This window comes from Nannospalax galili, unplaced genomic scaffold, assembly GCF_000622305.1.
Source record: "Nannospalax galili isolate Female #2095 unplaced genomic scaffold, S.galili_v1.0 scaffold1617, whole genome shotgun sequence".
Lineage (NCBI taxonomy): Eukaryota > Metazoa > Chordata > Mammalia > Rodentia > Spalacidae > Nannospalax > Nannospalax galili.
Window position 1 is genome coordinate 234,666 of NW_008340915.1, and position 27,737 is coordinate 262,402.

General features: G+C 41.0%; 1 protein-coding gene across 4 annotated transcripts; it reads left to right on the plus strand.

Moving 5' to 3' along the window:
• Window positions 1-27,737, plus strand: Slc35b4 (solute carrier family 35 member B4). 4 transcript variants are annotated; one of them, XR_003849989.1, is made up of 12 exons: window positions 1-164; window positions 7,866-7,979; window positions 11,113-11,215; window positions 12,619-12,668; window positions 16,314-16,395; window positions 16,627-16,687; window positions 18,162-18,271; window positions 19,316-19,391; window positions 20,434-20,509; window positions 20,628-20,677; window positions 20,996-21,304; window positions 21,423-21,555. XR_003849989.1 is itself a non-coding variant. In XM_029564919.1 (10 exons), exons 1-10 carry the CDS (start codon window positions 88-90, stop codon window positions 27,182-27,184), a joined length of 801 nt encoding a protein of 266 aa, XP_029420779.1. In that variant the 5' UTR covers window positions 1-87; the 3' UTR covers window positions 27,185-27,737. The 4 variants fall into 4 exon arrangements, 3 of the variants coding, with proteins under 3 accessions (XP_029420779.1, XP_008834291.1, XP_029420778.1); XM_029564919.1 differs by lacking the exons at window positions 20,628-20,677; window positions 20,996-21,304; window positions 21,423-21,555 and adding an exon at window positions 27,133-27,737; XM_008836069.3 differs by lacking the exons at window positions 20,628-20,677; window positions 20,996-21,304 and having other exon boundaries at window positions 21,305-25,312.

The window sequence follows — 27,737 nt, forward strand, 5'->3', positions numbered from 1 at the left end:
TGTGTGATGTTCGGTGCCACCTTCCTACGGTAGCGGTGTAGACGGGCGCTTCCTCTGCGCGCTCGCTCCCCTTTCTGCACCCCGGCCATGCGCCCGGCCTTCGCGGTGGGCCTGGTGTTCGCAGGCTGCTGCAGTAATGTGATCTTCCTAGAGCTGCTGGTCCGGTGAGTGACCCGCGCGGGCCGCGCCCGGACTCCGGGGCTGGTCCGAGGCAGCCACCCTAGCCCTGGCCACGTTCCCACCCGGCTGCACTGGGAATACCCTCAGGGTGCGCTACTCCGCAGCCCTGCGCACCGTTGCATCCCGCTGCATCCAGGTGACGGGGGCACCCAGAGTGATGCTGTCATCACCCCAGTGCCACACTGTGAGAGACTGAAGCCCGAGGCTTTTACAAGTAACTGGTCCAAGGTCTCAGGGAACTGGTGGCAGAGCCTAGGTTCCCCCACTAAGCCACCCTCACTTTCCTCCTTCCTCTCCAATTCCAGCTCTTTTCTTCGTCCACTTAAATGAATGATACGTGCCCGACTTGAGCAAAGCCTTCTCACACACAAAGCAGTTTCATTTTGTACAGGTTGCAAAGAAAGTTTCATTTGTGTTAGTGTTCCACAAAGCGTTTGCTTTTAATGGTCTTAGAGAAGGTTTATGAGTCTTTGGCCCAAACATAACATGTCAGTGATGTGGAACAGAAAATAATAAAGGAGTTGTCAAAATGGTCCCGGAGTGTTCCCAGTTTTACTGTATTATGATTTATAGCCTTTAAATTGGGAAGCGTGCACTTTGAAGTATAGCTTGACAATGATTATGACACTTTCCCAAAGGGAACGAAGTTGGCTTTATGGAGGTGGCTTACAAATAATCTTAGGTAATAACGTGCAAAGTTCAGTAAGCAGAAGTTACAGAAGAGAAAACTTGTGGGGTGGAAAAGGTTTAGGACTAAATAGCTCCAAGTTCATAATTTCAGTTTTGTCTCCATTACTTTCTGGCAATGTACCTTTTCAACTTCGATAGCTTCTCTGGACCTTCTTTCCTGTAAAAGAATTACCCATGCCATCTAGCTGTGTGTTTCTGAATCTATCATATTGTGTCCCTTGACTATCTGAATAATCCTGGGGTCAAGAATTGCATTCAACAGGGCGTGTTGGTGCTCGCCTTTAATCCCATCACTGGGGAGGCAGAGGCAGGTGAATTTCTGTGAGATCGGGGCCAGCCTGGTCTACATAGTGAATCCAAGCCAGCTGGGGCTACAGGGAGACTCTGTCTCAAAATGACAAAAAACAAAACAAAACATTCTTTTTGCTGAAAATGAAACAGATCCAAAGAAGTTAGGTTGCTTTTCACCCCGTGTAAGTGGTCAAGCAAGAAATGGGATCCGAGATTTCTATCTAAGCTCCTAGTCCAATACCATTTCCAGGGCTCTGTTTTTTGTTTTTTTTTTTAACTTTGGTCACTGATGTCTAGTAGAAATAGTTTTTTATTCAGTACCATTGAGTTAAGCCATTGTGAGGCAAGCAGTTTACTTACGGTAAACTCTGTATGGGGTTACATTTTGCAGTTACAGAGCTTGACATTTTATTAGGTGGATTGTTGATAAAGACTGATTGTCTTGGGAGTAGATGATAAGGAAAATGAAAACAAAAAGGAAAATATCTGGCTTTAAGCCTGTTACAGTTCAAAGGAAGGCCACTTTGGAACTGATACACATTTAATGTGTTTTTAAATGTAAAAAGTGATATATTCAGGCCAGCTATGGAAATGAAGGTCAGAGAATAGTAGTTCAATATTTGTGTGGAATATGCCATTAAATTAAATGTTGCCAAAGACTGTGTGATGCCAGAATATGCTAACAAATGAAGTCTGTGTTTACTAATTTGTGAGCCCTTGGCAGAAGTACTTGGTTTCAGCCATCAAAGGAGTGATGGTTCCATCAGCCCCATGGGTTTTGAAGGACTGAATGAGATGCCCGTGGAAAGCCTTAAGTACACTCTTAGCTGGCGTTCCCTTTCCAGCTTACAACTTTGTTTCAATACAGGCAGACCTTATTTTCTGAGATGGTCCAGAAAAGTTAAGGATATCTACCTTTATAAAATCTTTTCATGCCTTGTAGGAACTTTTATTTAGAATACTTTGAACAGTTTAAAATGAATCCACATTTCTTATTTAATTATTTTTGCAAATCTACATTTTTGTATACAAAGTGGGTTTTCATAAAATGGTGAGGAAGTGTGTTTATTAATAGAATCCAGAGTGTATCAGACCAATAGCAGCTTTTTCCTGATTTGCTTAAGCGAGTCACAACTTCCTCTGTTATAAATCAGTAAGATAGGCCTGCTTAGGCCAGATGGTCTTTAAAACTCTTCTAGATAGGATCTTGGAATTTGTGGTTTTAATCCTGGGACATCAGCATGGAAAACTCATACATTTTTATAGAGCAGAAACTGTGCTTTTTGAATAGTTTCCTTAGAACCCTTAAGTGCCCTAAATACAAAGACCAAAGTGACCTGTTGAAAGAAAAGAGCATTTTCCCTCATGTGGAAAACAAATTCAGGGTTTTCATTATGACTTTGGTGTACCTATAATTAGGACCAAGGATAAAATACAAACACAATACATTATACAAACAGTTTCAAAGTAACAAAGTGGGCCCTGACCACCCCCTCTTTAAGGAACTTATGTTCTACCTTAGAAAAGAGATACATGTTTGTATGAATATACCCGTTTTATATATGTGATCTATCTATGTATATCAGCTAGCTAAGTAGGCGAGGTGTTGAAATAATGTGTGTCTTCTATCAGGAAAACAATCTGAAACATTTCTTTTTCCCATTTAATTTTTCAATCAAAAACAAGGTTGAATTAAATAGGAACATTTTATGTCTAAGAAAGAAATGCAAACGATATAAGCTATCTGCATATTTCATTCTCTTCAAAGTTGCTGCTTTGTTTCTTTAAGGCAGGATCTCACTCTGTGGCCCCAGTAGGCCTGGAACTCACTATGTAGTCCATCCCAGACTGGCCTCAGTCTTCCAGTGACCCACTTGCCTCTGACTCCCAAGTGCTGGGATAAAAGGCATATACTGCCATGTCCAGCCACCATGCCTGGCTTTTTTTTTTTTTTAAGATTAAAATTTTTGATTTAGCCAGGCATGGTGTTACAAGCCTTTAATCCCAGCACTCAGGAAGCAGAGGCAGGTGGATCTCTGTGAGATTGAGTCCAGCCTGGTTTACATGGGAGTTCCAAACCAGCTACAGGGAGACCCAGTCTCCAAAAGATCAAAAAAAAAATTTTTTGATTTACCACAACTGGCTCAAAGTTGTTTTTTTTTTTTAATGATTAAAATTTGGATTTTTGCCAAAGAAAACTCAAAGTGAGAGAAACTATCTGCAGTTAATGATTATAATACTTGAGAAAGTTTAAGCGAACAAAAGCCTGAGGGAAATCATTTCAAGTTTTCACTCTGAAATTTTAAAGTAAATTATTCAGGTTAAAAGAAATAACCCCTTCACATTTCTCTCTCACATCGCCCATCTCCTAACACCCACCTCCATGGCTAGAGAAATGGTTCAGTGGTTAAGAGCACTGTCTACTTTATAGAGGATCTGGGTTTGGTTTCCACTTCCAGGGAATACAACATCCTTTTCTGGCTTCTGTGTGCATTGCACATATTTGGTGCACTTACATACTTGCAGGCAAACAGTATGTGTTCCCTTGATAGCAGTGCCAACAGTATGTGTTCCTAAAATGTACTCTGTATTACTTTTAAGAAACCTGCATTATGGGGCTGGAGAGATGGCTCAGTGGTTAAGAGCGCTGACTGCTCTTACAGAGGACCTGGGTTCAATTCCCAGCACCCACGTGATGGCTAACAAACATCCACAACTCCAATTCTAGGGGAGCCAATGCCCTCCTCTGGCCTTTGTGGGCATTGCACACATGTGGTGCACTTACATACATGCAGGCAAAACACTCATACACATAAAAATAATATTTTTAAAAGAAATATGGATTATATGATTCATTATAGAGAGGTTTAAAAATCCTATGGAAAGATTAGAACTGTCAGAAGACCTTGTGGGAAGGAGAAAGGGGGAAATGATTCCTGATGGGTATTGGGTTTTGCTTGGGATGTCCTAAAATTGGATGATGTTAATAATTGTACAACTAAAAACCCATCTAAAACCTCTTAATTTCAATGATGATAACAATAATAATGAAAGGGGTATACACAAACCCTATTTATTTGCCATGAAGTCCCAGGAGTTTTTACCTTAGTACCATATGGCCTCAGTACCTTTAGCAATGAAATATGCATAAATAAAGAGAAAGTAACAAAGAAAAATAATGCCTAGCTAATTAAAAAAAAAAAAACAGAGGGAACCATATTAGTCCAATAATCTACTGATACCTTATACATATAACTAGCTCAAGGAACATAATATATGTCTAGTCAAGGTTTATCTGAAAACATTTGGTTTTTGCCCAAGCTTTATCTATGTAGTGCATGGTAATTAAAAGTACCAGACTGGTAGAGCTAACCTATATTTAATAGCCATACTTTGAGACCTATACTAATCTGGTCAGAGGGACTTAAAGAGCAATTATTGCTCCTTGCCCTCCAAGGTCGACTAAGTTCCAGGGGACTATGGAGCATCTCTCAAAATGTCCTGTGACTGTAGTGAGTCACTTGTCCTCTTGATGAAGGAGGCTGTAGAGACCCCACCAGATGGACTTGAACCAGTGTCCAGTCTACAAAGAGGAGGGTCAACACAGAGGAAACATTTCCTCCATGCTTCCAAGTGAAGCCAGCCGTGGCCTTATCTTCACATAGATGGAACTGGTAAAAGAAAGGAGCCAGGGCTCCTCCCAAGCCCATGTGACCCCTGAGGAACAGATCCTCAAATGACCTTAAGAGTAAAAATAATTGTCTAATCTGGGCAAACTGTATGGTCTTAAACACCCAAAAGGAAAATATAACCAAAGATTAAAGTGATCAGTATAATTCTTTAAGAGTCCATGTGTATAGCTAAAGGTTACATAACAAGAAACAATGGCAGACAGGAGATACCTTCCTTTGAGTTGTTGGCCAGAGTGGCCCAAAAGACTCCCAGACTGTAACCCAGCATAGAACTGAGAAAATAAACAGCAGACCCCAGTCTTATCTAAAGGAATGTTGGCAACTGATTGCTGCTAGATGAGGAAGAGCTGATATTCCTAAAACAAGGAACTCTAGATAGGCTGACTAGACTCAGAGGATGGACAAACACTAGGAAATGGCTGGGGGCACTGACAACACAGTGGACAATAATAGGGATGACAGAGTATATGGGCTCCAGTGGGGGTGGGGTGGGGGGGCTATGGGAGGGTACCATTTGGGATGCAGATATAAAGATGAATAAGATTGTTTGGGATGTTCTGTATGAAATACACACAAAAAAAATCAATAAAAAACATGAGATAAAAAAGAGAAAAAAATTATATGAAGGATACACTTGTAAAATGAATATTAAAATCTGTTGTAAAATGCTAATATTCTAGCGTACATTTGCTTAAAGTGAGGTCTCCCCAAACTCTTGACTTACTTGAGTTGTGGCCAGACACTGTGTCCCATGATTAGGAACACAAAGATGAAAGGGGCCTGGCCCATGCGTTGGCCATCCCTACCAGGGTACTGTGTTCTTGCTGGCCATAGTTTGCGTTTGACTTCCTCTTGTTTTTGTCTTGAGGGCAGAGGTAGGGATCATTTCCACCATCTGTGCAGAATAGATTCTCAGGAATTGTGCTACAAGCTTTTGGTAGAAAACAGAAGTGCGAGCAAGAGAAGTTCTGAGCCTCCGGTGTTGCGCTTGGCCCTTCATGTTTTCTCATTGAATTCTCATTACAGTAATATATAATTTTCACTTTATAAAGGAAAAATATTGTCCATGAATGGTTTAGAAGGATAACTTTTGGTCTGGGAAATGGCTTAGAGGTTAAAGCACTTGCTGTGAAAGAGTGAGGACCAAAGTTCATATCCTCAGAACCCACATGCGAGGTGGGCATGGTGACCCTCCTGTAATTCCAGCCTCAGGAGGCAGAGATAGGTGGCGCCAGAGAAAACTGTGTGGGCTAGGTCCGGCTTTGACCCTGCCTACCTCAGTGGACAAGATGGAAGAGCAATGGAGGATGACTCCCAACATCAACCTCAGAACCTCGGACGCCTACTTGTGCGTGTGTGCGCGCGTGCACACACGCACACACACACACACACACACACACACACACACACGGTAAAAAAGGTGTTCACTGTTGTTTGACTGAAGACCTTTCAGTGTGTAAGCATCTATGGCCTGGTCATCATCCTGATTCTATTTGTCAGTTCACTCTATGGCGGGCACTGTGTTAAGTGCTTTTCAGGGACTGACTCATTCACACAACAGGAAACCAGTGATGGGCACTAAACTGTTTTAAAATTTTTGTAAGGATGAGAAAAATTAATTTAGGTAAGTTGATTAACTCCCACTGCAGGTGACAAAGGTGACTTGCAGGTCAATCGGAGCCACTGTGGAGCATGGTCACTCTCAGTCCTGTGTTACCATGAACATACAAACACACACACTCACAAGTAGATGTATGTGCAGACTCAGCCCTTTCCCTATTAGGATCAAATGTACTTTTACAAGTACAGATTCTCAGAGTCCTAGCTCAGAACAGTGAAAAAAGAACTGAGAGCGCGAACCCCTCCAGGAACATGGGTGTGTTGGCTTGTTTATTCATTCATTTAAGCGTGGTACTGGAGATTGAACCCAGGGCCTCATGCATGGTAAGCAAGTGTTCTATAATACCACTGAGTATATCCCCATCATGCCCTCTCTGGTGCATGGGTTTATGAATATCTGCTGGGACAGAGTCGACCTGCACTGTGCTACAAGCCATTTCAAGTTCAAGTTTTACTGTATCTTGTATTGAAGCAAATGGTTTTAATTAGCTCCTTGAATCATATAAAGGTCTTACATAATTATTTATCGATTCCTACAAAGTTTAGCCTTATTTCTTGAACTCAAGAAACTCTAAAAGGCAAATTGATCCAGAAATTGAATTCCAGACTTATTCTTGACTGCCTGATGGATTGAAACACTATGTTAAGAGTTACAGGGCACCATACGCTACAGCAATATTGTTCAATCATTTTTAGCTTATTGCCCCAACCACAGAATGCCTTTTTGATATTTTTTAAAATATTTTTGAGACAGTGTCTCCCTGTGGCCTCAGCTAGCCTGGAATGCACTATGTAGACCACGCTGGCCTCAATCTCACAGGTTCTCCTGCCTCTGTCTCCTGAGTGCTGGGATTAAAAGCATGTGCCACCACACCCAGCTTGACATTTCTTCTTTATCATCCTTGCATAGATAAAATTGTGTGTGTGTGTGTGTGTGTACAGACATGTATATATGTACCTTATTAAAAGAGTAAAGTCATGTCTTAGCCAGGAAAGATAAACATTTTAAGAGAATTCCAGCATATTTCTGTCCTTGGGTTTTGCTGCTAACCTGCCTCAGCTTCCTGACCTTTTGACTAATGAGGAATGTATTAGGTTTGCCAGGACATTTCTTGCAGTTTGCTGGGAAAGCTGTACCACACTTCTGGCAATGAGAGGGATTCTCATTCAAAGCCTGCTATACCTAGGAAAGAGTGACAAGACAGTTTGGCATTCTCAGTGAGGCGTGATGTGAGAGTGTGTGATCCATGGGATGTGAGAGTTCAGATGACAAGGCAGTGGGCTGCAGAAGTCCTTCCTTCTCATGACTTTGGAACTGAAGCTATGACAAATTGTCCTGCCCTTTACCTCAGTTTTGTGCCGTACTTTTTCTTTCTGTTATTCACTGTACAGGAAGCATCCAGGATGTGGGAACATCGTGACATTTGCACAATTCCTATTTATTGCTGTGGAAGGCTTCCTCTTTGAAGCTGATTTGGGAAGGAAGCCACCAGCTATCCCAATACGGTAAGGCACATTGAAGTCTCTTTCAGCCCTTTTCAAAAGCCAAGAAGTATGAAGTATACGTTTCTAAGATCTAGAACAAAGGTTTGAGTGGGCTGGTTAGTTTTAAATAGCTTTAAAATTTTTTATTTTATTTTTAATTATGTGCATGTGTTTGTGTCTGTGTTTGGATATGTACACATGAGTATGGGTACCGTTGGAAATCAGAAGAGGATTTTGGATCCCCTGGAGCTGGAGTTATACACAGTATGAACTACCTGACGCAGGTGATGGGAACTGAACTCAAGTTCTCTGGAAGGGCAGTATGCACTCTTGACCACTAAGCTGTCTCTTCAGCCTGAATAATTAGTTTTATCAGTTTAATATTTTGTATCACTCTAGAAAATTATTTTTAGAATAAAATTCCTGCCCACAAAATTTAAAATTATTATGCTGGAGATAAGTGTATATGTGTGTGGTACGGGGTTAGTCAAAGGCCTAATGTGACCGTAGATTTTTAATATTTATATATGATGTTCTTTGTGGTGGTAAAATTATCAGTTATGCTAAGAGTGGTATCATTGAACTTTTTGGAAATAAAGAGGTAGTAAGTAAACAATCTACGAATTACTAAATGCTACTGAATTGTTTGCTTGCAAATGGTTGATTTTATGTTGTGACTGTGAATTTCACTTCAATTAAAAGAAAACAAATGATAAGCTAATCAAAAATTGTTACTGCTAGACCTCTGTCCATCAGTTCACACTTGCCTAAGTGTAGTCATGGGGCCAAACACAAAGAGACTTTGTGACAGAGACTTGAGATAGACTGCTGAGTGATTCGTGTCACCTAACCCTGTGAGACACAGCCCTGTGAGCGTCTCCCAAGGACTCGAGTCCTTGTTAGAGTTCTTTGGCTGCATTCCTTAATAGCCTAATGAATTTTGTTATTAATATTATCCTTACAGTTTTGGTAATGCAATATTAAATATTCCAATTTTTAAAAATATTTATTATATATATATATGAGTATATTGCTTGCATGTATGTATGTAAGTGCACCTGTGTCAGGCAGTACCTCCAGAGGTCAGAAGAGGGTGTTGGACTCCCCTGGAACTGGAACGGTTGTTAGCTGCCATCTGGGTCCTGGGAATTGAGCCTGGGTCCTCTGCAAGAATAGCCAGTGCTCTTAACCATCTCTCTAGCCCTGCTTTTTTTTTTTTTTTAATGGAGTTTAATGTCTGTGTCAAACTTTCTCTTCCTATAGATCAGGATTTACATCACACTAGGACCCCACCAATTTTTTACTACTTTGGGTCTTCCCATTCCTTCATCCCACTGGTGTGGATCAGGATACATAGTGTCACCATAGCTTATATATTAATACTCTCCCTGGCTGACCACCCTATCTCCTGCCTGTGCCTCCCTGTTTCAGCCTCTACCATTGTATTATTGTGCCCCCCACTTAGTGGTGGCCATTATGTTCCCCCACCCCATGATCTTGTTCTAATAACTTTACTCTCATGCATGTCCTCTTTGTGGTGACTGCTTTATTTTCTGTGCGTAAAGCCGCAATCAAAATCTCATTCATGTCCTTCGGCTCCATGAACAGTTTCTAGGTAGTGCTATGTGGGCAACCACATGGAAGAATTGAATTAATTACCCTGAAAGACCTTAATCAGCTCTGTTTCCCAATGGCATGTCTTTAAGATAGGACTGAGAAAATTCTGCTAGAAGCCTTGTAAAGTAGCTAAGGGCTATCTATTACTTAGAAGGCATGAAGCCACCACTGGTGATCTTGTATGCATGTAATGCTGTTCTCTGGGTTGTCAAGTTCTTCACCATGCAGACTGTGTCAGCTCAGCCTTGACTTTGCTTGTCCACAGTCAGGTCTGTCTACCTCTATATGTAACCAGCAATACAAAATAAGTTCTTGTCAGAGAAGATAGTATGGGACTCAGCATTGTTACATTTTCCAGATGTGCAGATTTGGGAAATCTGTGCCCCCCCCCCTTAGTGGTAAACATTTAGTGAAAAATATAGACCCACTGTCTGCTTTTACCCAGCTTCTTTAGGCGTTTATTTAAAATATTGTTCTTTAATGTTTTTCGGGGTGATTTGTGAACTTGTTCCTATTTAGTCCTTTTTGACCTACAAAAACATTGACAAGTTAACATGGTTTGCTATATATGGCAGGCATCTTAAGTATTTCCTAGATCAAAATGAAGTCAAATAGAAAATTATTTAATTCATTTATTTGTTCATAAACTTTCATTTGTATTTATCCCTTTAGCTTCTATTTCATGATTATGGGACCTTTTTTTTTAAATAACGGAATCTCACATTGCCTTATCTGGCCTCAAACTTGCTATGTAATTGAGGATGGATGCCCTTGAACTGATTCTTTTGCCTCCATATCCCACATGGTGGGATTATGGGTTTGCCCCATCACACCCAGTTTGTGTGGTGCTGGGACTCAAACCCAGGGCCTCATATGTGCTAGGCAAACACTCTTAACAATTCAGCTATGTCCTTACCCCTAGGATTTAAAAAAAATTTTATTTTATTGTAATTTTAAAACATGAATTCTCAAGTAGCAAGGACCCTGATTTTATTACTTTAGAGGCTACTGGCTCAGAGTGTGGAATATTTTCCACAGTAGCTAGCTGAATAAGGAGCCTTGACTTAGCAAAGCTTTAGAATTTTTTAAATTCAAAATTGTGAAAAATAATAGTACAAACAAATATATGTGGCAAGCATTTAAGAGAATTGACCATTTTCAAGTTTTTCAGAGGTCTATGAAAATTATCTGCAAGGATTCTTTAAAAATTATTGATATCTACGAGGTGACATTTTTAAAGCCTAGTGTTAAGTCACCATAAATATACATATATATATATATATATACTTGAAAAATATTCAAATAGTGCTTCCTTCATTCTAATCCGTAATTCAAACTTTCCTCCATGTTATTCTGACTTTGTGAAGTATTGGTATATATGTATATGTGCTTAGTATTTGACTTCATGTGATAAGGCTGATAATAATCTCTTAATAGAGTAAGCAAAAGTATTTACTTTTTCAACCAAATATATGTAGTTCCTTCTATATTAAATTGAAGTCATGGGTTCTGTGTAATATTGTTTCTCTTGTTTCAGGTATTATGCCATCATGGTAACCATGTTCTTCACAGTTAGTGTGGTAAACAACTATGCCTTGAATCTGAACATTGCCATGCCCCTGCATATGATATTCAGATCAGTAAGTGCTACCAGATCTCATGTGTGTCCTCAGCAATACAGTGAAGCAGGCTGGTTGAACATGTAGCACAAGTAGAAGTCTCATAAAACAGCGAAGCCTAGGGTGTGAGAATAGTTTTTCTTCAGTATGTGTGCAAGGATGGCTTTCATCTACCAAGAAAGGCAAAAAGAAAGATGTATGGCTTACATTTATTTATCTCAGATCTAATGTATGATTAACAAAAAGAATGGAAGTTTCTCTGGGAAACAGATTTTACTTCCATTTTCATCCAATTGATTTTATAGTCGTACTTACCACTGAAGGTCTTCAGTGCCCCTCTCCACCCTCTGTCTTTCAGTGTTTTCCTCTGTAACTCAGGCTGTCTTGGAGTTCTCCATTCCCCTGCCTCAGCCTCCTGAGCACTGGGCATGTCCCATCATGCCCAGCAGGACAATTCTTTTTTATATATGTTTTATTTATTATTATTATTATTATATATTCTTATATAGTCTCTTTATTTATTATGTGTATGAGTGTATTGCCTGCTTATCTGTGAGTGCACCTGTTTGTGCAGTGCCCACAGAGGTCAGAAGAGAGCATCAGATCCCCTGGAACTGGAGCTATGGATGGTTGTTAGCCACCCTGTAGGTGCTAGGAACTGACACTTGGTCCTTTGCAAAAGCAGCCAGTGCTCTTAAGCTCTTAGCCATCTCCAGCTCCCCCAGCAGGACAATTGTTGATGAAGGGGATTTCCTCTCAATGTGATATGGCTTTCTTCATTATGTCATATATGGTGGGATCGCTGTGTATCTGGTTTATAAGAAAGAAAGAGTGTTCCCAGAAGATTAGGGAAAACTTTATGGGGTGTAGGTGAAGATGCAGCAGAGTATACACTGAGCAGTGCCTGGAGCGACAGCATCTCCATGTTGCCTGAGATTCTTGTGAGATTGAATGTGCTCTTTTTGTCTAAGATAATTGTAATCACTGAGCTGACCTTCCAAGCATTGGACACATAGCACTTTCAATAAACACTTGATTGATTGACTCCTTTCTAGAGAAGAGAGAGATCCCTCCCTGCATGACTTCTTTCATTAAAACTGGAGGTGGGGGAAAGAAAAGCATATTAAATTAGTATTCTAAATTAGACAGATGGAAAAATTGAAGAAAAATAGGTCTAAGGTATCATTTTGCTCTATTAGCCATAGCTTTAACTATCACCAGTTATTGATAATTTTTATCCCCATTGTATCTTGAAATGATTCTATTATTGCAAATGACAGATTTGCACGGTCTCTCCTCTTTGCCATAGTAAGTGTTCATCTTCACCTTCATCTGATGTTCTCCCATTGTCTGTGCTCCTGTTCTTCTTGAACTATTGTTTTCTTTCCTTAGGGCACTAAACTGTTACCGGTCTTCTTTTACAGGGTTCTCTAATTGCCAACATGATTCTAGGAATTATCATTCTGAAGAAAAGGTAATGAGTACACCTTCCTATTTTCTGTGTGGAAATGATATTCTGAGCCGCAGTCTGTGGACTAGTCTCCAGGATTCCTTTTCCGACAGTGGAGAAAGGACTGCTCTCAGCTCTTGTCCTAGTTTGCTTTTCTGTTACTGTGATAAAACACTGACCAAAAGCAGGGCAAGAAGGATTATTTCAGCTTACAACTCCCAGGTTACAGTCCATCACAGAGGGAAATTCAGAAAGGAGCTCAAAGCAGGAATCTGGGGGCAGGGACCGAAGTAGAGAGCACAGAGGAATGCTGCTTCCTCTGGCTTGTTCAGCTGTCTCTTGTACAGCCCAGGCCCACCTGCCTAGGGATGGCACCGCCCACAGTGGGCTAGACCTTCCCACATCAACTAGCAGTTAAGAAAATGCCTCATAGATAAGCCACAAACCAGTCTGGTCTTGGAAATTCTTCAGTGGTGGTTCCTTCTTCCCAGATTACTTCAGTTTTTGTGAAGTTGAGTAAAACTAGCCCGAACAGCTATCTACCTTTTTCTTAGTTCCTTCACTAAGAACTATGCATTATAATGAGCTTCCCTGAGGCAGCTAACCACTTCAGAGGCTCTACCTTTGACTTCCTGTGGCTCTCTAATCACTGAATCTTTGGTGCCTTGTTAACCTGTGAAATCAGTTGATACAGAATTTCACTGTGCAATATTGTCACTACTAGCCACCTGTGACTGTTTATATGGGAACCATTTTTTAAGTGAAATAAAATGAAGTAGTTTCTCACTTTTACTAATCACATTTTAAAGGCTCAGTAGTAACAAGTGGGAAGTGGTGATCATATGGGAGAATGTAGATAAGGAACATTTCCAGTGGTGCAGAAGTTCTGTGAGACAGAGCTGTCCTAGGTTAGAAGATGCTTTTGTTTGTTTGTTTGCTGTTTGTTATTGGCACTGCTAGAGGTTGAACTCAGGCCTCACACAAACTGGGCAAGCACTCTTATCACTAAGCTCCATCTTCAGCACCCTTCTTCAGCACTACATCTTCAGAAGCTGCTTATCAATGTAATATAATAAACTAGGGAATAATCATACATGTTAAGAAAATTCCTAGTGAAGGCCTAAGTAGACAGGACAAAGGAACAGAAGGCTCAGGATTATCCTTTGTAACTGCCACTAGTGCTATGGGGACAGGGGTAGAAACTGTCAGAATTTCCCAGGGATGCTTTGTCAAAGAATCTGCTTCACTTGAACCTCACCCCTCACTGCCATAGAGAAAGGGACATTGGGGAGAGACAGCCAGAGTCTGGAAGATTCTCAGGGGAAGGTCACCTTCACTGCTAAGACTAAAATCATACAGGTTATGCCAAATTTTCAATATGTTTAGTATCTACTCTCTGTATTAGAATTCTTTAGCTTTGAAAAGCAGCTATCAATTCAGACAGGGAACCTATAGTTGTTTGTTGTTTGTTTGTTTGTTTGTTGAGACAGGGTCTCACTATGTAGCGCTGGCTGGCCTGGAACTGTCTATGTAGACCAGGCTGGCCTTGAACTCACAGGCCTCTGCTAGGAATAAAGGTGTGCCACCACATCTGCCTCTGGGCAGAACCTAGAATTTTTAAGTTAAGGGTTGTATCATAACAAAGACGATTGTCTTGTGCTAATAGGCTTGGTTTCTTGTTTCCTTTGTCTTCCCAGGCTATGGTTTTCCCGGATAAGTACCATTCTAGCTGATTCTTTCTTCCCAGTCATCTGCCTTTAAGCATAGATAGTGAATGATCAGATTTTTTGTTTAAGATGAAGACTGTACTTATTGATAGCTAGATCACCTTAGGATAGACCTGTGTTCCTTTCTAAACTTTGATTTGGTTCATAATAGGTTACATACTATATAAAGGGGCTAGAAAGATGGCTCAGCGGTTAAGAGCACTGGCTGCTCTTGGAGAGGGCCTGGGTTTGATTCCCAGCACCCACATGGCGGATAACAACCATCTGTAACTCCAGTTCCAGGATAATCCAACACCTTCTTCTGACCTTCACAGGCATTGCACAACACGGGTACATTTACATACATGTAGGCAATACACTCATGTGCATAAAATAATAAATGAAATATTAACAAAAAGAATATATAAAAAGAATTAGAGTCTCCTGATACTGCCTCAGACTGTCAGGGCTTTTCTCAAACATCTCAGTTTCCCTTCAGAGTTTGCTTACAATCTGTCATCTTGAGTTTGAGCCTTTTGACCATCATTTTTGTTTCACCCATAGAGCAGGAATTTCTCTAACTTAACTTTACTCATTCATATTCTGACTCTCTCTCTCTCTCTCTCTCTCTCTCTCTCTCTCTCTCTCTCTCCAGCTGATGCAGGCTGGTTGGTGGAAAGGGAAGGGGGGGGTCAAACCCAGGGCCTTGCCCATGCTAAGACAGTGCTCTACCTTTGAGCCCCACTGAATCCATAATGTTCACTTCATTCCAGAATTTAAGACCCCCCATCTATATTTTCTTTAACCATTATTTTTGGCTTGAGCTTCAAACTTCTTCAGCTTAATCTTTCTATACTGAACTTTTGATATACTTTAAGGTTTTTATTAGCATATATTAACTATATACAGTAATTAATGGATTTCATTATCTTTTCATACATGTATATGATGCGTTTTGATCATGTTCACCCCTCCATCCCTTTCTTGTCCCACTGAGCCCCTTCTCCTTCCCCACCAGTCTCCTTCCACTCCAGTAGTACCTGCTTCCTTGCCTGCTTCCCAGCATGGCCCTCTCAGCCATCTCCCCTCCCCTTCTTAGCTAGCTAGATCAGCCTTTGGTGAGCTATTGTGACCAAATGATACAATATGCTTGGGTAGGAAAAAAAAAAAGATGGTTCATTCTATAAGTTTAATTTCTTTTAATCCTTCCCTGGGGCCTTTTCCTTGATTACCAAGAATCTGAGCAGATAGTAATGATACTGTTTTAGTTCATGTGAAATGTCACTGTTAATTGCTGCCCACAGTTCTTCAAATTGGATATGCCTCCCTTTATCCAACTGTACAAACATTTACAAATAGCTACCCAGATAATTTTTAGAGAACTACTTCCCCCGCAGAATAGACGTTGTTTTCTGAGCGTCAACTCTCCTTTTTGTACTTGATAATCTGCTGTTCATCTTGAATAGTATGTGTTATGACCCAACTCTGGGCTGGGGGCGGTGGCACATGCCTTTGATCCCAGCACTCTAAAGGCAGGCAGATCTCTGTGAGTTTGAGGCCAGGGTGGTCTACATATTCCAGGCAAATCTCTGTGAGTTCCAGGCCAGCTGGGGCTACAGGGAGACTCTGTCTCAAAAAGACCAAAAAATAAATAAAAATGACTCAACTCTGGACCTCTGAAGACTGGAAAAGCTACAGATTCTGTTGAAGACTGCAGGCTTGCCTTTGGCTTCTGGAGAACTGAATGCAGTGTCATGTCTGGTGTGCATCTGTGCTTCTGTTTTTTGTGTTTTCTGATGAAACCATCCACTGGTCAACAAACGTGGAGACAACTGCTGGAGAGTCGTCATTCCCCTGCCCTCCAGTGGTATTGTAGTGTTTTGTACTTGAATATATTATCTGACTGTAAATATTAGAAAGTGTGTATTTGTTTTTATAAGGTGTTTTTGTCCTTATTTTTCAGATATAGTATATTCAAATATACCTCCATTGCCCTGGTGTCTGCAGGGATATTTATTTGCACTTTCATGTCAGCAAAGCAAGTGGTAAGAATCAGCTCATAAATCATTTGTATTCACTACTCATCTTGAGGGCCTCATTGCTAGGCACGTATTAAAAATGTAATGAATTAAAAAGCTTGTGTAATACAAGGATTCAAATCTCTGAAAGCGAAGGGTGGAGGGAAATGGAGAGCATACATATTTCCATGTATCTCAGTGTGCTGTTTGTAGTTCTGGTCTCCAGCTCTGAACCTAGTATATTTTCTTATTTCCTAGACTTCCCAGTCCAGCCTGAGTGAGAATGATGGATTCCAAGCATTTGCATGGTGGTTACTAGGCGAGTACAGTAATTATAATGCAGCTAATTGCCTCTGCTCTTGTATTTGTTGAGTTTTCTCCTGTGGGACATGTTTCTTGACAAGAAGCTTCAGCTAAACAGATTATGCCGAGGAGGAGAGGGGAATCTGGGATCGTGTGAGTCTGAACCATAGTGTTCAAAAATGAAGAGGCCAATGTTGACGTTCAGAGCAGTGTGTTCTACAAGGTGGAACCATGTTTCTCTTCATTGCCACTGGCATAGAGAGAAAAGTCCATCACACTCTTGAGGAGTACTGCAAAGAGAGTCATCACTCCTCTTAGCCTGTCTGCTGAGTAGAAACATCTGCAAGGGCAGGTTAGAACCCCAACTCCAAATTTCCAAGGGACATATTTCTAAATCTTAGGCTTATTTTCTTCATAAGTTAACTGCTCCATATGGCAGTGTTCCCATATTACTTCTCTTGTGAATTTTTAAAAATGCAAGTATCTCTTTGTGGAATTAATTAGACAACTCCTGTAGAGTCTTGTCTTCACACTGATTTAGAGGGGAAACTCCAGGGGTTTTCCGTATTGACAAGAGCAGATTAAAACTGGCCAAGAAGAGAAGTAGCAGCAAAAGAAGTGTGCCCTCCTATCTCTTGGCTTTGAACTTGAACCCTTTAGGCTGCTGTTCTTCACATAGGAAGATCTCTCTGCACTATTAGGGAAATAATTTACCCAATGAGAAAATTTGCAAAGGATATGAATATACAGTTCATAGGGAAAAATTAACGTCCAGTGATTTTATATCCTCAATCTAGTAATCAAAGACATGCCAATTGAAACCAACTACAATACCTTTTTATTTTTGACTTGTCATATTGGCAAGAGGATAAATGATACCCTCACTGCTGCGAGGGTGCAATAAAACAGCTGTTTTCATGTGAACTGTTGGCAGTGAGAATTGACAGCCTTTCTAGAAACATATTGTGTATTGAGTTTTTTTAATGTCATAAAGGTTTTTTAACTTTTGACTTAGTAGTTCTGTTTATGAAAGTTTATCCTAAGGGAGTAATCAACATTTTGTTTAAATATCTGTATACTTTGATTTCAGTGAAATAATTGGAAATGTTCTCATTATAAGACATTTAAGTATGGTGCAACCATGTGATTGGATAATGCAGATATTGTCACACTTTGAAAATACATTTAGTAAAAGATTTGAAGGGTAAGTCCAGAAGAATATTGTGAGAAAAGCAAGATGTAAAAATGTACGTATAATCCTGTTGTGTCTTAGGACATAAACGTATGTATACATACATAGGAGGAAATAGGAAACTAGAGAGGATTAGATGATAACATTGTGGTAGATTCTTATTATTAAAATGTGTACCCATTCTGTAGGTAATGATACTTAGAGAACTGTAAATAAATGTTACTTTAAGAAAATACCAGAAATCAAGAAATTAAGAAATGCAGGCATCTTGTAATTGTTCTGATCACTGTTTTTTTAGGTATCGGGGCACTGACTTTTGCTCTGTTGATGTCAGCAAGGATGGGTATATTCCAAGAGACGCTATACAAACAGTTTGGGAAACATTCCAAGGAGGCATTATTCTATAATGTAAGCAGCTCCTTGGGTCTCTGTTTGTACTGTGCTATTCCAAATGAAATTTTAATGTAGTTGAAGGGTCTGTTTATTATTAGTAACCAGCTTTTAGACCAATACGCTGAAGTACTTTTGACAGGGTAATAATGTGCATTTTGGGCAACAGTTTTCTACACAAGATGATCATGATCAACCAAATAAAACATTTTACCCAGAGGCAATTCTATGGGACAGGAATCATGGCCCACAACTTCCTATACATGAAATTGTTAAAACCAGTATGGAAACCTAGAAAGGGAAAATAAGTTCTCAGAACAGTAGGTCAAGAGGAATGTGTGTATCTGTGGGATAGGTTGGGGGCATATGGGTCCCCCCAAAGGGCTTTATTCCCATGGTAGTTCAGTTAACCATATGTACTTGGGCTTGTTTTAAGCTGGTGAACCCCCCCCCCCGCCCAATCTTGCCTCCCTCTTCTCCAGAGCTGTGTCCCTCAAGGTCAGGGTGAGACAGTTACTTCTGTGCACAGTTAACCTGAACAGGCAATTTCGTTTAGAGAGAGTTCGTGGCTGGGAGGTTTTAGCAATTAAGCTTTGTATTTGGTCTGTTTCTTTCGCTGAGAACAATGCCAAGCACAGTGACCGTTAAGGATCTTACTATCTGTGGTGTTGTTGGGCGTCTTAACCTTGCCTTACCCAGCTTGTCGTCTTCTCATTCTTTCCCCCCAGCTTTTAAATTCTCTGAAATCTGATTCCTTAACACTTTTAACTCTAGTAAGTAACACATCCTTTTGGGCGGAATGAATATGTTTAAGTTTCCCCTTTCCCCTGTGTTGAGGGAAGGATGCTGGCTCCTGTGCTTGACTTGGCCTTGATGGCCATCAGACTCTGTAGGGTCAAGTAGATATCATGCCATACAATGTCAAGTGGACAGAGACACTAGATACAGTTGACTTAGTTAAGACTAACACTGTTTATCACACAACTTTAATCACTGTAAAGCTACTCTATTACTCTGTAATATTTGTGCATTTACCTTCATGTGATCCATCTTTTCCCACAGCACGCTCTTCCACTGCCTGGCTTCATCTTCTTGGCCTCTGATATTTATGACCACGCAGTTTTGTTCAATAAGTCTGGTGAGTGTGGGGTTATATGTCAGTATTATCTGCCACTGTCTGAGGCAAAGCCTCAGTTTTACATTTGACTTGACTGCAGCTTTATTTTAGGTCCTTATCTGGTGTTCTGTCCCTTCACAACTGTCCACCTTGCTCCTTCCAGTATACAAAAGGGCTGCTAATCTAGTTGCAGCAGCAAGAGCGTTTATAGGCACTTTTCTATTACTTGCAAACAAGAATATCCTTAGTTTCTACTTTCTTTGGAATTGTGGGTTTACAGTTGAATGTGGAATGTTAAATGTTTTGAGAATGCAAACACATTAACACCAGCCCTCAACAGAGATTGGAGCCTGCAAAGCTGGGTGGCAGCCCAGCTGTCTCCTGAAAGGTAGAGCTGCTACAGATCTGAGCTACCTTGGCACCAAGTAAGATGGGAGCAAAATGCTAACAGGGCTTGTTTCCTAGCTACAGATTAAATAGGCCACAAGAACAAGAATTAGTTAGAAATGTCTGTAGTAAAACTTAGCTGTTACTTTTTAAAGTGACTGTTGGGTAAACTAACTGTAGATGGTCAGTCAACTTGAAAGAAATCTCCTACATAATCTGATTATCTACTAAGGGAGTGTTATGGGAATAAATGAACATACAAGAAAAATAATTTTTAAATCAAAGTTTTATGTTACACATACTCTAGAGGTAAATGTATTCTGTCCCATGTTAGCCCTACTTTGCATGTGCAGGGTCATATCTGTCATTTGGCCTAAAAAATGTGTTATAAAAAGGTAGGTAGTATGTAAGAATGTTTGGGGGCTCTGAATTGTTTGGAGAATCATTTCTGATTATTAGTGCCATAGTTGTGAAGCTCCCTGAATGTTCCTACAGAGCAGTGACTCATGGTACTATAGACTGGAATCAAAACAAGTACAGGGATATATGGCCAATGTCTTTTATGAGGGAAATAGTACTGCTGTTTCTATTACTGTTACCTTTGCCTGCATTACCTTGTTCAAAAGTTTTAACTATCCAATCGTGGCATGATGGCATCCTCTCTTCACCTCTGCAGAACTCTATCAAGTTCCAGTCATCGGTGTGATTATGCCTGTCATGTGGTTCTACCTCCTCATGAACATTGTCACTCAGTATCCTTTGGACTCTTCTGTCCTATTTGTGCCTTCTCCATGGTGTTTGGTAGAAAAATGTTTATTTTCCTAACCATGTGGGATATGAGTTTTTTGCCTTAATTTCTTCTGTGGTAAGCTGGAAACAGATTCATTTATCTATTGATGTTAGTGGTGCAGAAGGTCAAGGTCAGTAACCATGTGGGAATGGAGGAAATACTCCGGGTGAAATCAGAGGACTCCATGGATTGTTAAAAACTGGTGTTGGTCATGAGACGTGAAAGATCTGAGATTTCCATCTGGGGTTTCCTGGTATTCTAGGGTATTGATAACCATCACAAGTTGACACAAAATTCTGAAACAAGCTTCAAATTAAGGCCAATTTTTAAAAAGTTATATTAATAGAATGACCTTACCTTCATTACAAAAGTTGTGGAATTTTTGAAATAGTGAAACAGATTGAGATTAACTGCCTTCCTCTGAAGTTACCTCATATCTACCATACAGAGTTCCATTTTGGAGAAGAGAGTAGAGGGCCTGAGTCAAGACAAAATAAAAGTGGCTGGGACCACCGTTCCCGAGAATGTCACCCTCTGTCACTATCTTGGCAATGACCTTCACTGTAAACTCTGATGAAAATCCACAATAATGGTTTTTAGGAAGGTGGGGCAGGAATTCTGCAGGAAGTTCTGCTGAGGAGAAGCTTCAAAGCAGCCATAGCAGACCCTCAAGTTTTCTTAGAATGTGGATGCTTAAGCCAGGAATCATGCCTAATGCTCTCTCCCAAGTACAAGAATGACCTTAACTCTCCTCCAGGTACGTGTGCATTAGGGGGGTGTTTATCCTCACAACAGAGTGTACCTCCCTCACTGTCACACTGGTTGTGACTCTTCGCAAGTTTGTGAGCCTCATCTTTTCTATCTTGTACTTCCAGAACCCTTTCACTCTGTGGCACTGGCTGGGTACTGTGTTTGTCTTCATTGGGACCTTAATGTACACAGAGGTGTGGAACAACCTAGGGACCACAAAAAGTCAGCCTAAGAAGGACGACAAGCAGGACTGAGGTCTTCCTGAAAGACAGGCCAGTGCTGTGGGCAGGAGGCCTCTGGCGCAGGTCTGAGCATCATTTCACTTTGGCTGATGCTGAACCTAACAGGCTCCAGAGAATCTGCTGAAGGGCAAGACTTATCCAGTCTTTCATGTCTATCCTGACAATATTTGTAGACTCTGAATAGATATCCCTCAACCCTGAAAAGGAAAGAAAAAAAAAAAGCTCCTACTCCTGTACTATTGAATAGCCTCTGCATTTGCTTTTCTGTTTGATTTGCTGGAACATTTTATGTCTGTGGGGTCTTAGATGAGGCCATGTTTTGTTGCCACAACAGCCATTACCCTCCTGGGACAATGTACTTTCCCCACTCCTGTCACCCCTCTACACCTCAGCAGCACTTTGCAGTCTATCAAATATCCCAGGCACCATCAGCCACTGAACAACCCAAGGGCCAAGTGAACAAAAAGACCCCAGGAACAATGAGGTGAGGCTCCCTCCAGCACAATGGGAAAGAAGCAGTTGTTCCCATGAGCAGAGCTTTGGTGATGGGTGAGCTGAATGCTGGTGATGCTGGAGTGCACTGGTGGTGGATCCCCATTTCCCACACTTTGCTTTTTTTTTTTTAACCCAATTCAAGAGTCAGATGCTTTTCTTACCTGTTGCTTTCTGTTCTTAGAGCAATCCTGCAGCTCCCAAGGCACATTAGTAAGAAGCAAGTATTGTCAGTGGATTTGGGAAAGAGGCAGACTTTTCCATCCATCTCACATGTGAAGCCCATTAGCCTGTTACTGAGATGGGGATGGAAGTGTGGCCGTGTGCTGGCACCCTGCTTAGCACTGAGAGATAGCTTCCCCTGTGAACCCAGCCATGGATCTCAGCTGTGTGGGGATGTCTGTGAAAGGCTTTAAGGCTTTGTAATCAAGAGATGCCTCTGCCTGGCGCTCAGAGTCGCCAGCAGTCAGGTGATAACAGACTAAGATATGTAGGTGTGTGATATATAAATCAGGTCAAATCCCAGCTACCATGGAAAGTTACTCTTGTTTTCCTGTAAGGTATCTTATGTTCTTGATGGGTATAGGTAGGAGGTTTGTGGGTATAGGTATGTGCTTTGGTACATATAGAAACATTCCTGTCTTCTGTTAATCATCTCAATGGACTGGTTTTCCTCATGTGGGATAATGTTGATAAAGAGGAGCCCTGTCAGATAGCACAGCTTATGTGTGACTGAACAGCACTGAAATCTGTTGATTTCCTCTTTCTTCCCTTAGTCCCAGAGCCTCATTACCCTCACCCAGCTACTTCCTCTACAAGTAGCTAACCCTACTCTTTCTGTCTGCACAGAGACAAAGGCCTTTCATTTTTTATGTGCAGACCGTGTTCTTAAATTGAGATGTGGCTCCCCGTGTCTCTTGGCTCACTCCTAGCTATTTACCCTACTGTCTAGAGATACTCTCTGACCAATCTGAACAACACTTGTAAAGAAAAGTATCCTAACCACTGGGTCCCTTGGGAAAGCAGTTAAAACTGCCTTGCTTTTCTGTTACATAAAATGTAAGTACTGTTTCTCTACCTAAGTCCCTGGATTTGCAGACTGATTTGTCTTTTGGATGTTGACAGCTTCCTAGTCCTGGTAATGGTCTATTCTCAAAGATTCTGAATTAGATGTGACCCCATTCATAGGCCCAAAAGCTACTTGCATGAAATATATGGAGTTTCTTGGACTAATGGTGCTATAAATACCAAGTGTTAAATGTCCCCTTAAAAAGGAAAATAACAAAAAATACTTTTTGTCTTCCTGTTTAAGAATCTGTCCCTAGAGGCTTTTTGACTGCTATGTTCTGATAACTCCTAGTAGACTATAACCTTGAGTAACATAATACTACCTTTTTATGATGATGGGAAAGACTGTAATTTAGAGTTATTTGAGACCGATTGATACACACAGACAGGATTTAACTGGATCCATTGGATTTTAGATTATGGTTTCAGAGTATGTATGTATACTGTTGGCAGTCTTTTTAAAGGAAATGTAGGGACCTAAGAAGTCAGAGCACACATACAGCAGAATGAGCCCCTGCAGGGACAGAGTGCCTGGGGAGCCCGTGAGTTTGTTTCTCTCTCTGTAGTTGGATAGATGGAAATATATCTAATAGACACTAGCTAAAACTTTTTAAAAATCACTTTTCTGAAATTTTTGTTGTAATTTTCTTTGTGTATACTCCCTGGGCATGGTACTGTGTTACACAATGACTTTTTCATACAAGTATGAACTGTATGTTGAGCACATCCCCACATTCCCCTCCACCATCACCTTGCCCCCACACCTGCTAGTCCCCTTTGCTCCCCTAGAGTTTGGCTTCTGTTTCATACACTATATACATATGTGATTTTATGTGTCTATATCAGATCTAAGAACTACAAATAAGAGAGAACATAGGGTATTTGTCTTTCTGAGACTAGCTTCATTCACTATGAATGAATAGTGAATTAATATTCACTACTAATATGATTACTTTCAGTTATATCCATAAAATTAATCTTTAAAAAAGTTATTCGTCTTGGCTAACTTTTTTTTTCCATTCAGATCAAAAAGATTTTAAAAGGGAAAATGCGTCATTTTATAGATCAGACTCATGCCTGATTTTTGTAAAGAGATGTCTGTAAACACCTTTCTTCTTTCTCTGGGTCAGGACTAGAATTCTGTGCTTCAGAGACAGAACATATAGTTTGTTCTATTTATAGAGTTTAAGACATAAAAAATACCTTTAGACCAAGAGTCAAATAGCAAAGGACTCTAGCCAGAAGATGTGGTGTGTATATGTGAGCCCACATTAACTGCTGGATGTGTTAGGTGAGGTAAGAGGAGAGGTCGGTGGGTGCTGAATTATGTTTAATATCTGCACCCCTGTTACTAACATCCTTTTGTTATGCTATAAAGAATCACTATCTCTTTTATCCGAAATGTATTTTTGATTTTTCAGTTGTTTTCTTGCATTGCTGAGGATGAAACCCAGGGCCTCGTACATATTTTGGATTTTTTTTTTTGATTTAACTAAAACCACCAGAAATATACTAGATGAGTTTACAGTCAAGTAGCTGTGGGTTTTGTTTCTTTTTCCTTCTTCCCGACCAATTGTCCAAAGCGCAATGCTGCTTTCTCTACTTTGCTCAGTGCTAGAAGCAGAAGGAGACCACGCATGAGTTGGTCTGTGGCCCAGCCCTTTCTGTTCTGGGAGGGGACATGAGGGTTTAAGGGCTCTGGCAGACACTGCTGTTTCCACGCACCTCATCCTCTCTGCGGTGTTTTTGTTTTGGCTTTCCCACTTCGTGACTGGACCTCCAGGTTCTCCACTTCCCCGCAGCCCCCTTTCACCCATGTTCCCACTGAGCAATACCTGTTATCGCTGCTTATGCTTCTGTTCTTTGGGGCCTCTTGCTACTTTTTAGGAGTTTTATAGGGTGTGATATCTGCACAGCATCAATTTTATGTTCCTATAAGCACTGCTGTTGAGTGTGCTGTGGATGGGCAGCATTTGCTGAACACGCACGGGCGTGTGTGTGAGTGTGGAAGGAGAGAGCTGCATATTTTTTTCCAGCTCTGCCTGGGGGCTGAAGCTGTTTGCCACTGTTCCCTTCTTACTTGGTTTTTTTAGCCTAGGGAAAGGGAGGGAAATATAAAAGGTCAGTAATAAATCAAAATCCACGAATTAGCCTTGGGTGGTAGGCATGACCTTCAGTGGACCAGTTAGCTCTACATGAGCAGGTACACAGAAGTGCATGAAGAAAAACCCCATTTAGAGATTTGAAATCAAGATCTTCTCTTTGGTGGGGAGAAAACAGAATTATGAGGAACTCTGCTCCTGTGAAATAACCAAAACATTTTGGGCTCAGTAGCTTTCTGCTGAAAAAATGTGACTGAATCTTGTCTGTGGCAGTTCATGCCCACACTGAACTGCCAATCTAGATGAAATCCATTTGTTACTACTGTTGATTGGTATGATATTTGAAAATAAGTATAAACAATATTTATTAAATTTGAACTAGTCATAAACCTTGGAACATGTTTTGACCAGACTGGCCCCTCTCAGCTCTTTAGTATCTTTTCTCTTTCCAGAAGTTTCCTTACTGTAGACATTCCAGGAATAGGAGGGACCAGGAGTAATTCAGTTTTGCACTGCCAGCCCCTGGCATAGTGTCTGTGTTACATGATGAAATGAATTTTGTTTGCAGGGTCTTTTCCACCCTCTTTGCAGCTGTTCCCACCTCTCATTAGCTGGTTGGTAGGAAAGCTGGTACCAAGCAGGAGAAGGATTGGGAAATTATTGGGAGACGATGGAGAAGGCCACCCAGCTTTCGCTGTCTGCATTGCCTGGTGGTTGTGCATCTGTTACTTTGTACATTTGATGCTCAGGAAGAAAGTGTAAGGAATTGCCAATCAGAGCGTTAAACATTCCTAAGGGGTTTTGAAGTGGCTGCCGGGTGACCTGGCTCACCTCCCATCTCATAGCCAGTGCAGCCGGTGTTACTGACTGCTGCCTGGAGAGTTGTGTCTGTTTGTCTACTCTTGGTATCTCAGACGTCTTTTCCCTGAGCTTTGCCTATGGAAATCACCTGTAAGAAGCAAACAACAAGTGAGCTAGAGGGAGAAAAAGAAACCTGGTCTACATTTGAACAAATAAGGCCGTATTTAATGACTCCTTTGGTAGACTATCTGCAATCCTTTTGAGGTGGAAGACTCGTAAAGCAAAGTGGTAGGCAACACAAAGATGTCTTTGTGCATCACTTACAACTGCAAGCAGTTTCCTTCCAGAGACTGGCCTCAGCCTCCAAAAAAAGATGATTTGAAAAGTAACCGATTATGGTGGTGAAGATTTTATTTATTCAGCCTCTGAGTGCATCATTGAGTATTACATTTTAAGAACACAGATCAGAGGAGGGAGGCCCTGATGGGGCCGCATATGTAGAACAGCCAGGAGACGTTAGTGAGTATTCAGACTTTGAACTGTGCAAATATCAGACATCAGCTTCCAGCCTTATGAATTATTTGAGCAGAATTAAGAAGGAAAGGGGATTCTTTGAATAAAATGTTTTGCCAAACTGAATGAATCATTTTACCATCATTTCTTATAAAGAGCCATTTTTTACCTCTGAAACAGCTGATCAGACATCTGGTTTTTATCTTGGATTCACAGTCATTGTTTCTTAATAAAAGTGATAAATGTCCTGTGCAGGTACTTGCAATCACCATTATGTTTCAAGGGCTCGTGTGTGGTTTCAAAAGCTCTCCAATTTTTACCTTATCTGTGGTGGTGGAACATTTTACTATGAACCATCGTCAGCTGCCTGTCTTCCTGATGCCTCATGGCTGGATCTGTAAGAGGCCACTTCTTGGGCTACTGACCTGTTTCTGCTTCACAGATTTAAATCAGATCAGTCTGCCTTTGGAAGTTCTAGAGGTGTATGGCAGTGTCTGCCATAAACCTGTCCCACTCACTTTGCTTTAATAGAAATACATTGACTTGTATAATGCCACAGTAGCCAGCTCCCTTTCTCTATTGAGTATGTTACTTTGACATAAATCTTAATGTACAAGCCACGCCGGTATGCTGCAAGTGGTTTGCCACTCAGTCAACTGGGAATCATAGACAGCAGCCCTCATGCACAGAACAAGAAGAGAAAACAAGTGAAAGGCGGTGCACGAAATGAACACTGGTAAAAGTCCCCTCTTTAAAAAGTGTGACATGTTTTCGTCAGACAAGGCTGGTTGTTCTGCAACAGCATGGAGCCTGCAGGTCAGGCTGGGATGGCCAGTCTGAAGCCCTGCATGCTGAAGTTACACAGGCATAGGGGCTTGATGAACTAAAAAATGTTCTGAACTGTGATAGGTAAAAGTTTTGGGGTGGAGAGCGAGCGAATGGAGGATGAGGCACCGAGGCACAGATAGAACTCCCAGAGGGATACAGCTTTATTTCACATGGGACACGTTTCCCTTGGGGAAGGGAAAGATGTCAGCCCATGGGTTTTGAGCTGGGACTTATATATGGGGGCTTCAGGGTGCAGAAGCGGGGGAAGTTTTGGGGAAAAATCAAGAAGGGGGAAGCAGGAAAAGCTGGGCTTGTAAACCTGGCTCCATTCAGTCTGCCAGGCAGGATCTGGGTCTGGAAGTGTTTACTGTTTTCCTCTTAAGATAAGGGAAAA

What these genes read in the sequence shown, in the direction of transcription:
- Slc35b4 (XM_008836069.3), top strand. Translation starts at nt 88, where the DNA reads ATGCGCCCGGCCTTCGCGGTGGGCCTGGTGTTCGCAGGCTGCTGCAGT. An exon ending in TGCATATGATATTCAGATCA is followed by an intron (nt 11,216 to 12,618) that starts GTAAGTGCTACC and finishes CTTCTTTTACAG; the next exon opens with GGTTCTCTAATTGCCAACAT. An exon ending in TCATGTCAGCAAAGCAAGTG is followed by an intron (nt 16,396 to 16,626) that starts GTAAGAATCAGC and finishes CTTATTTCCTAG; the next exon opens with ACTTCCCAGTCCAGCCTGAG.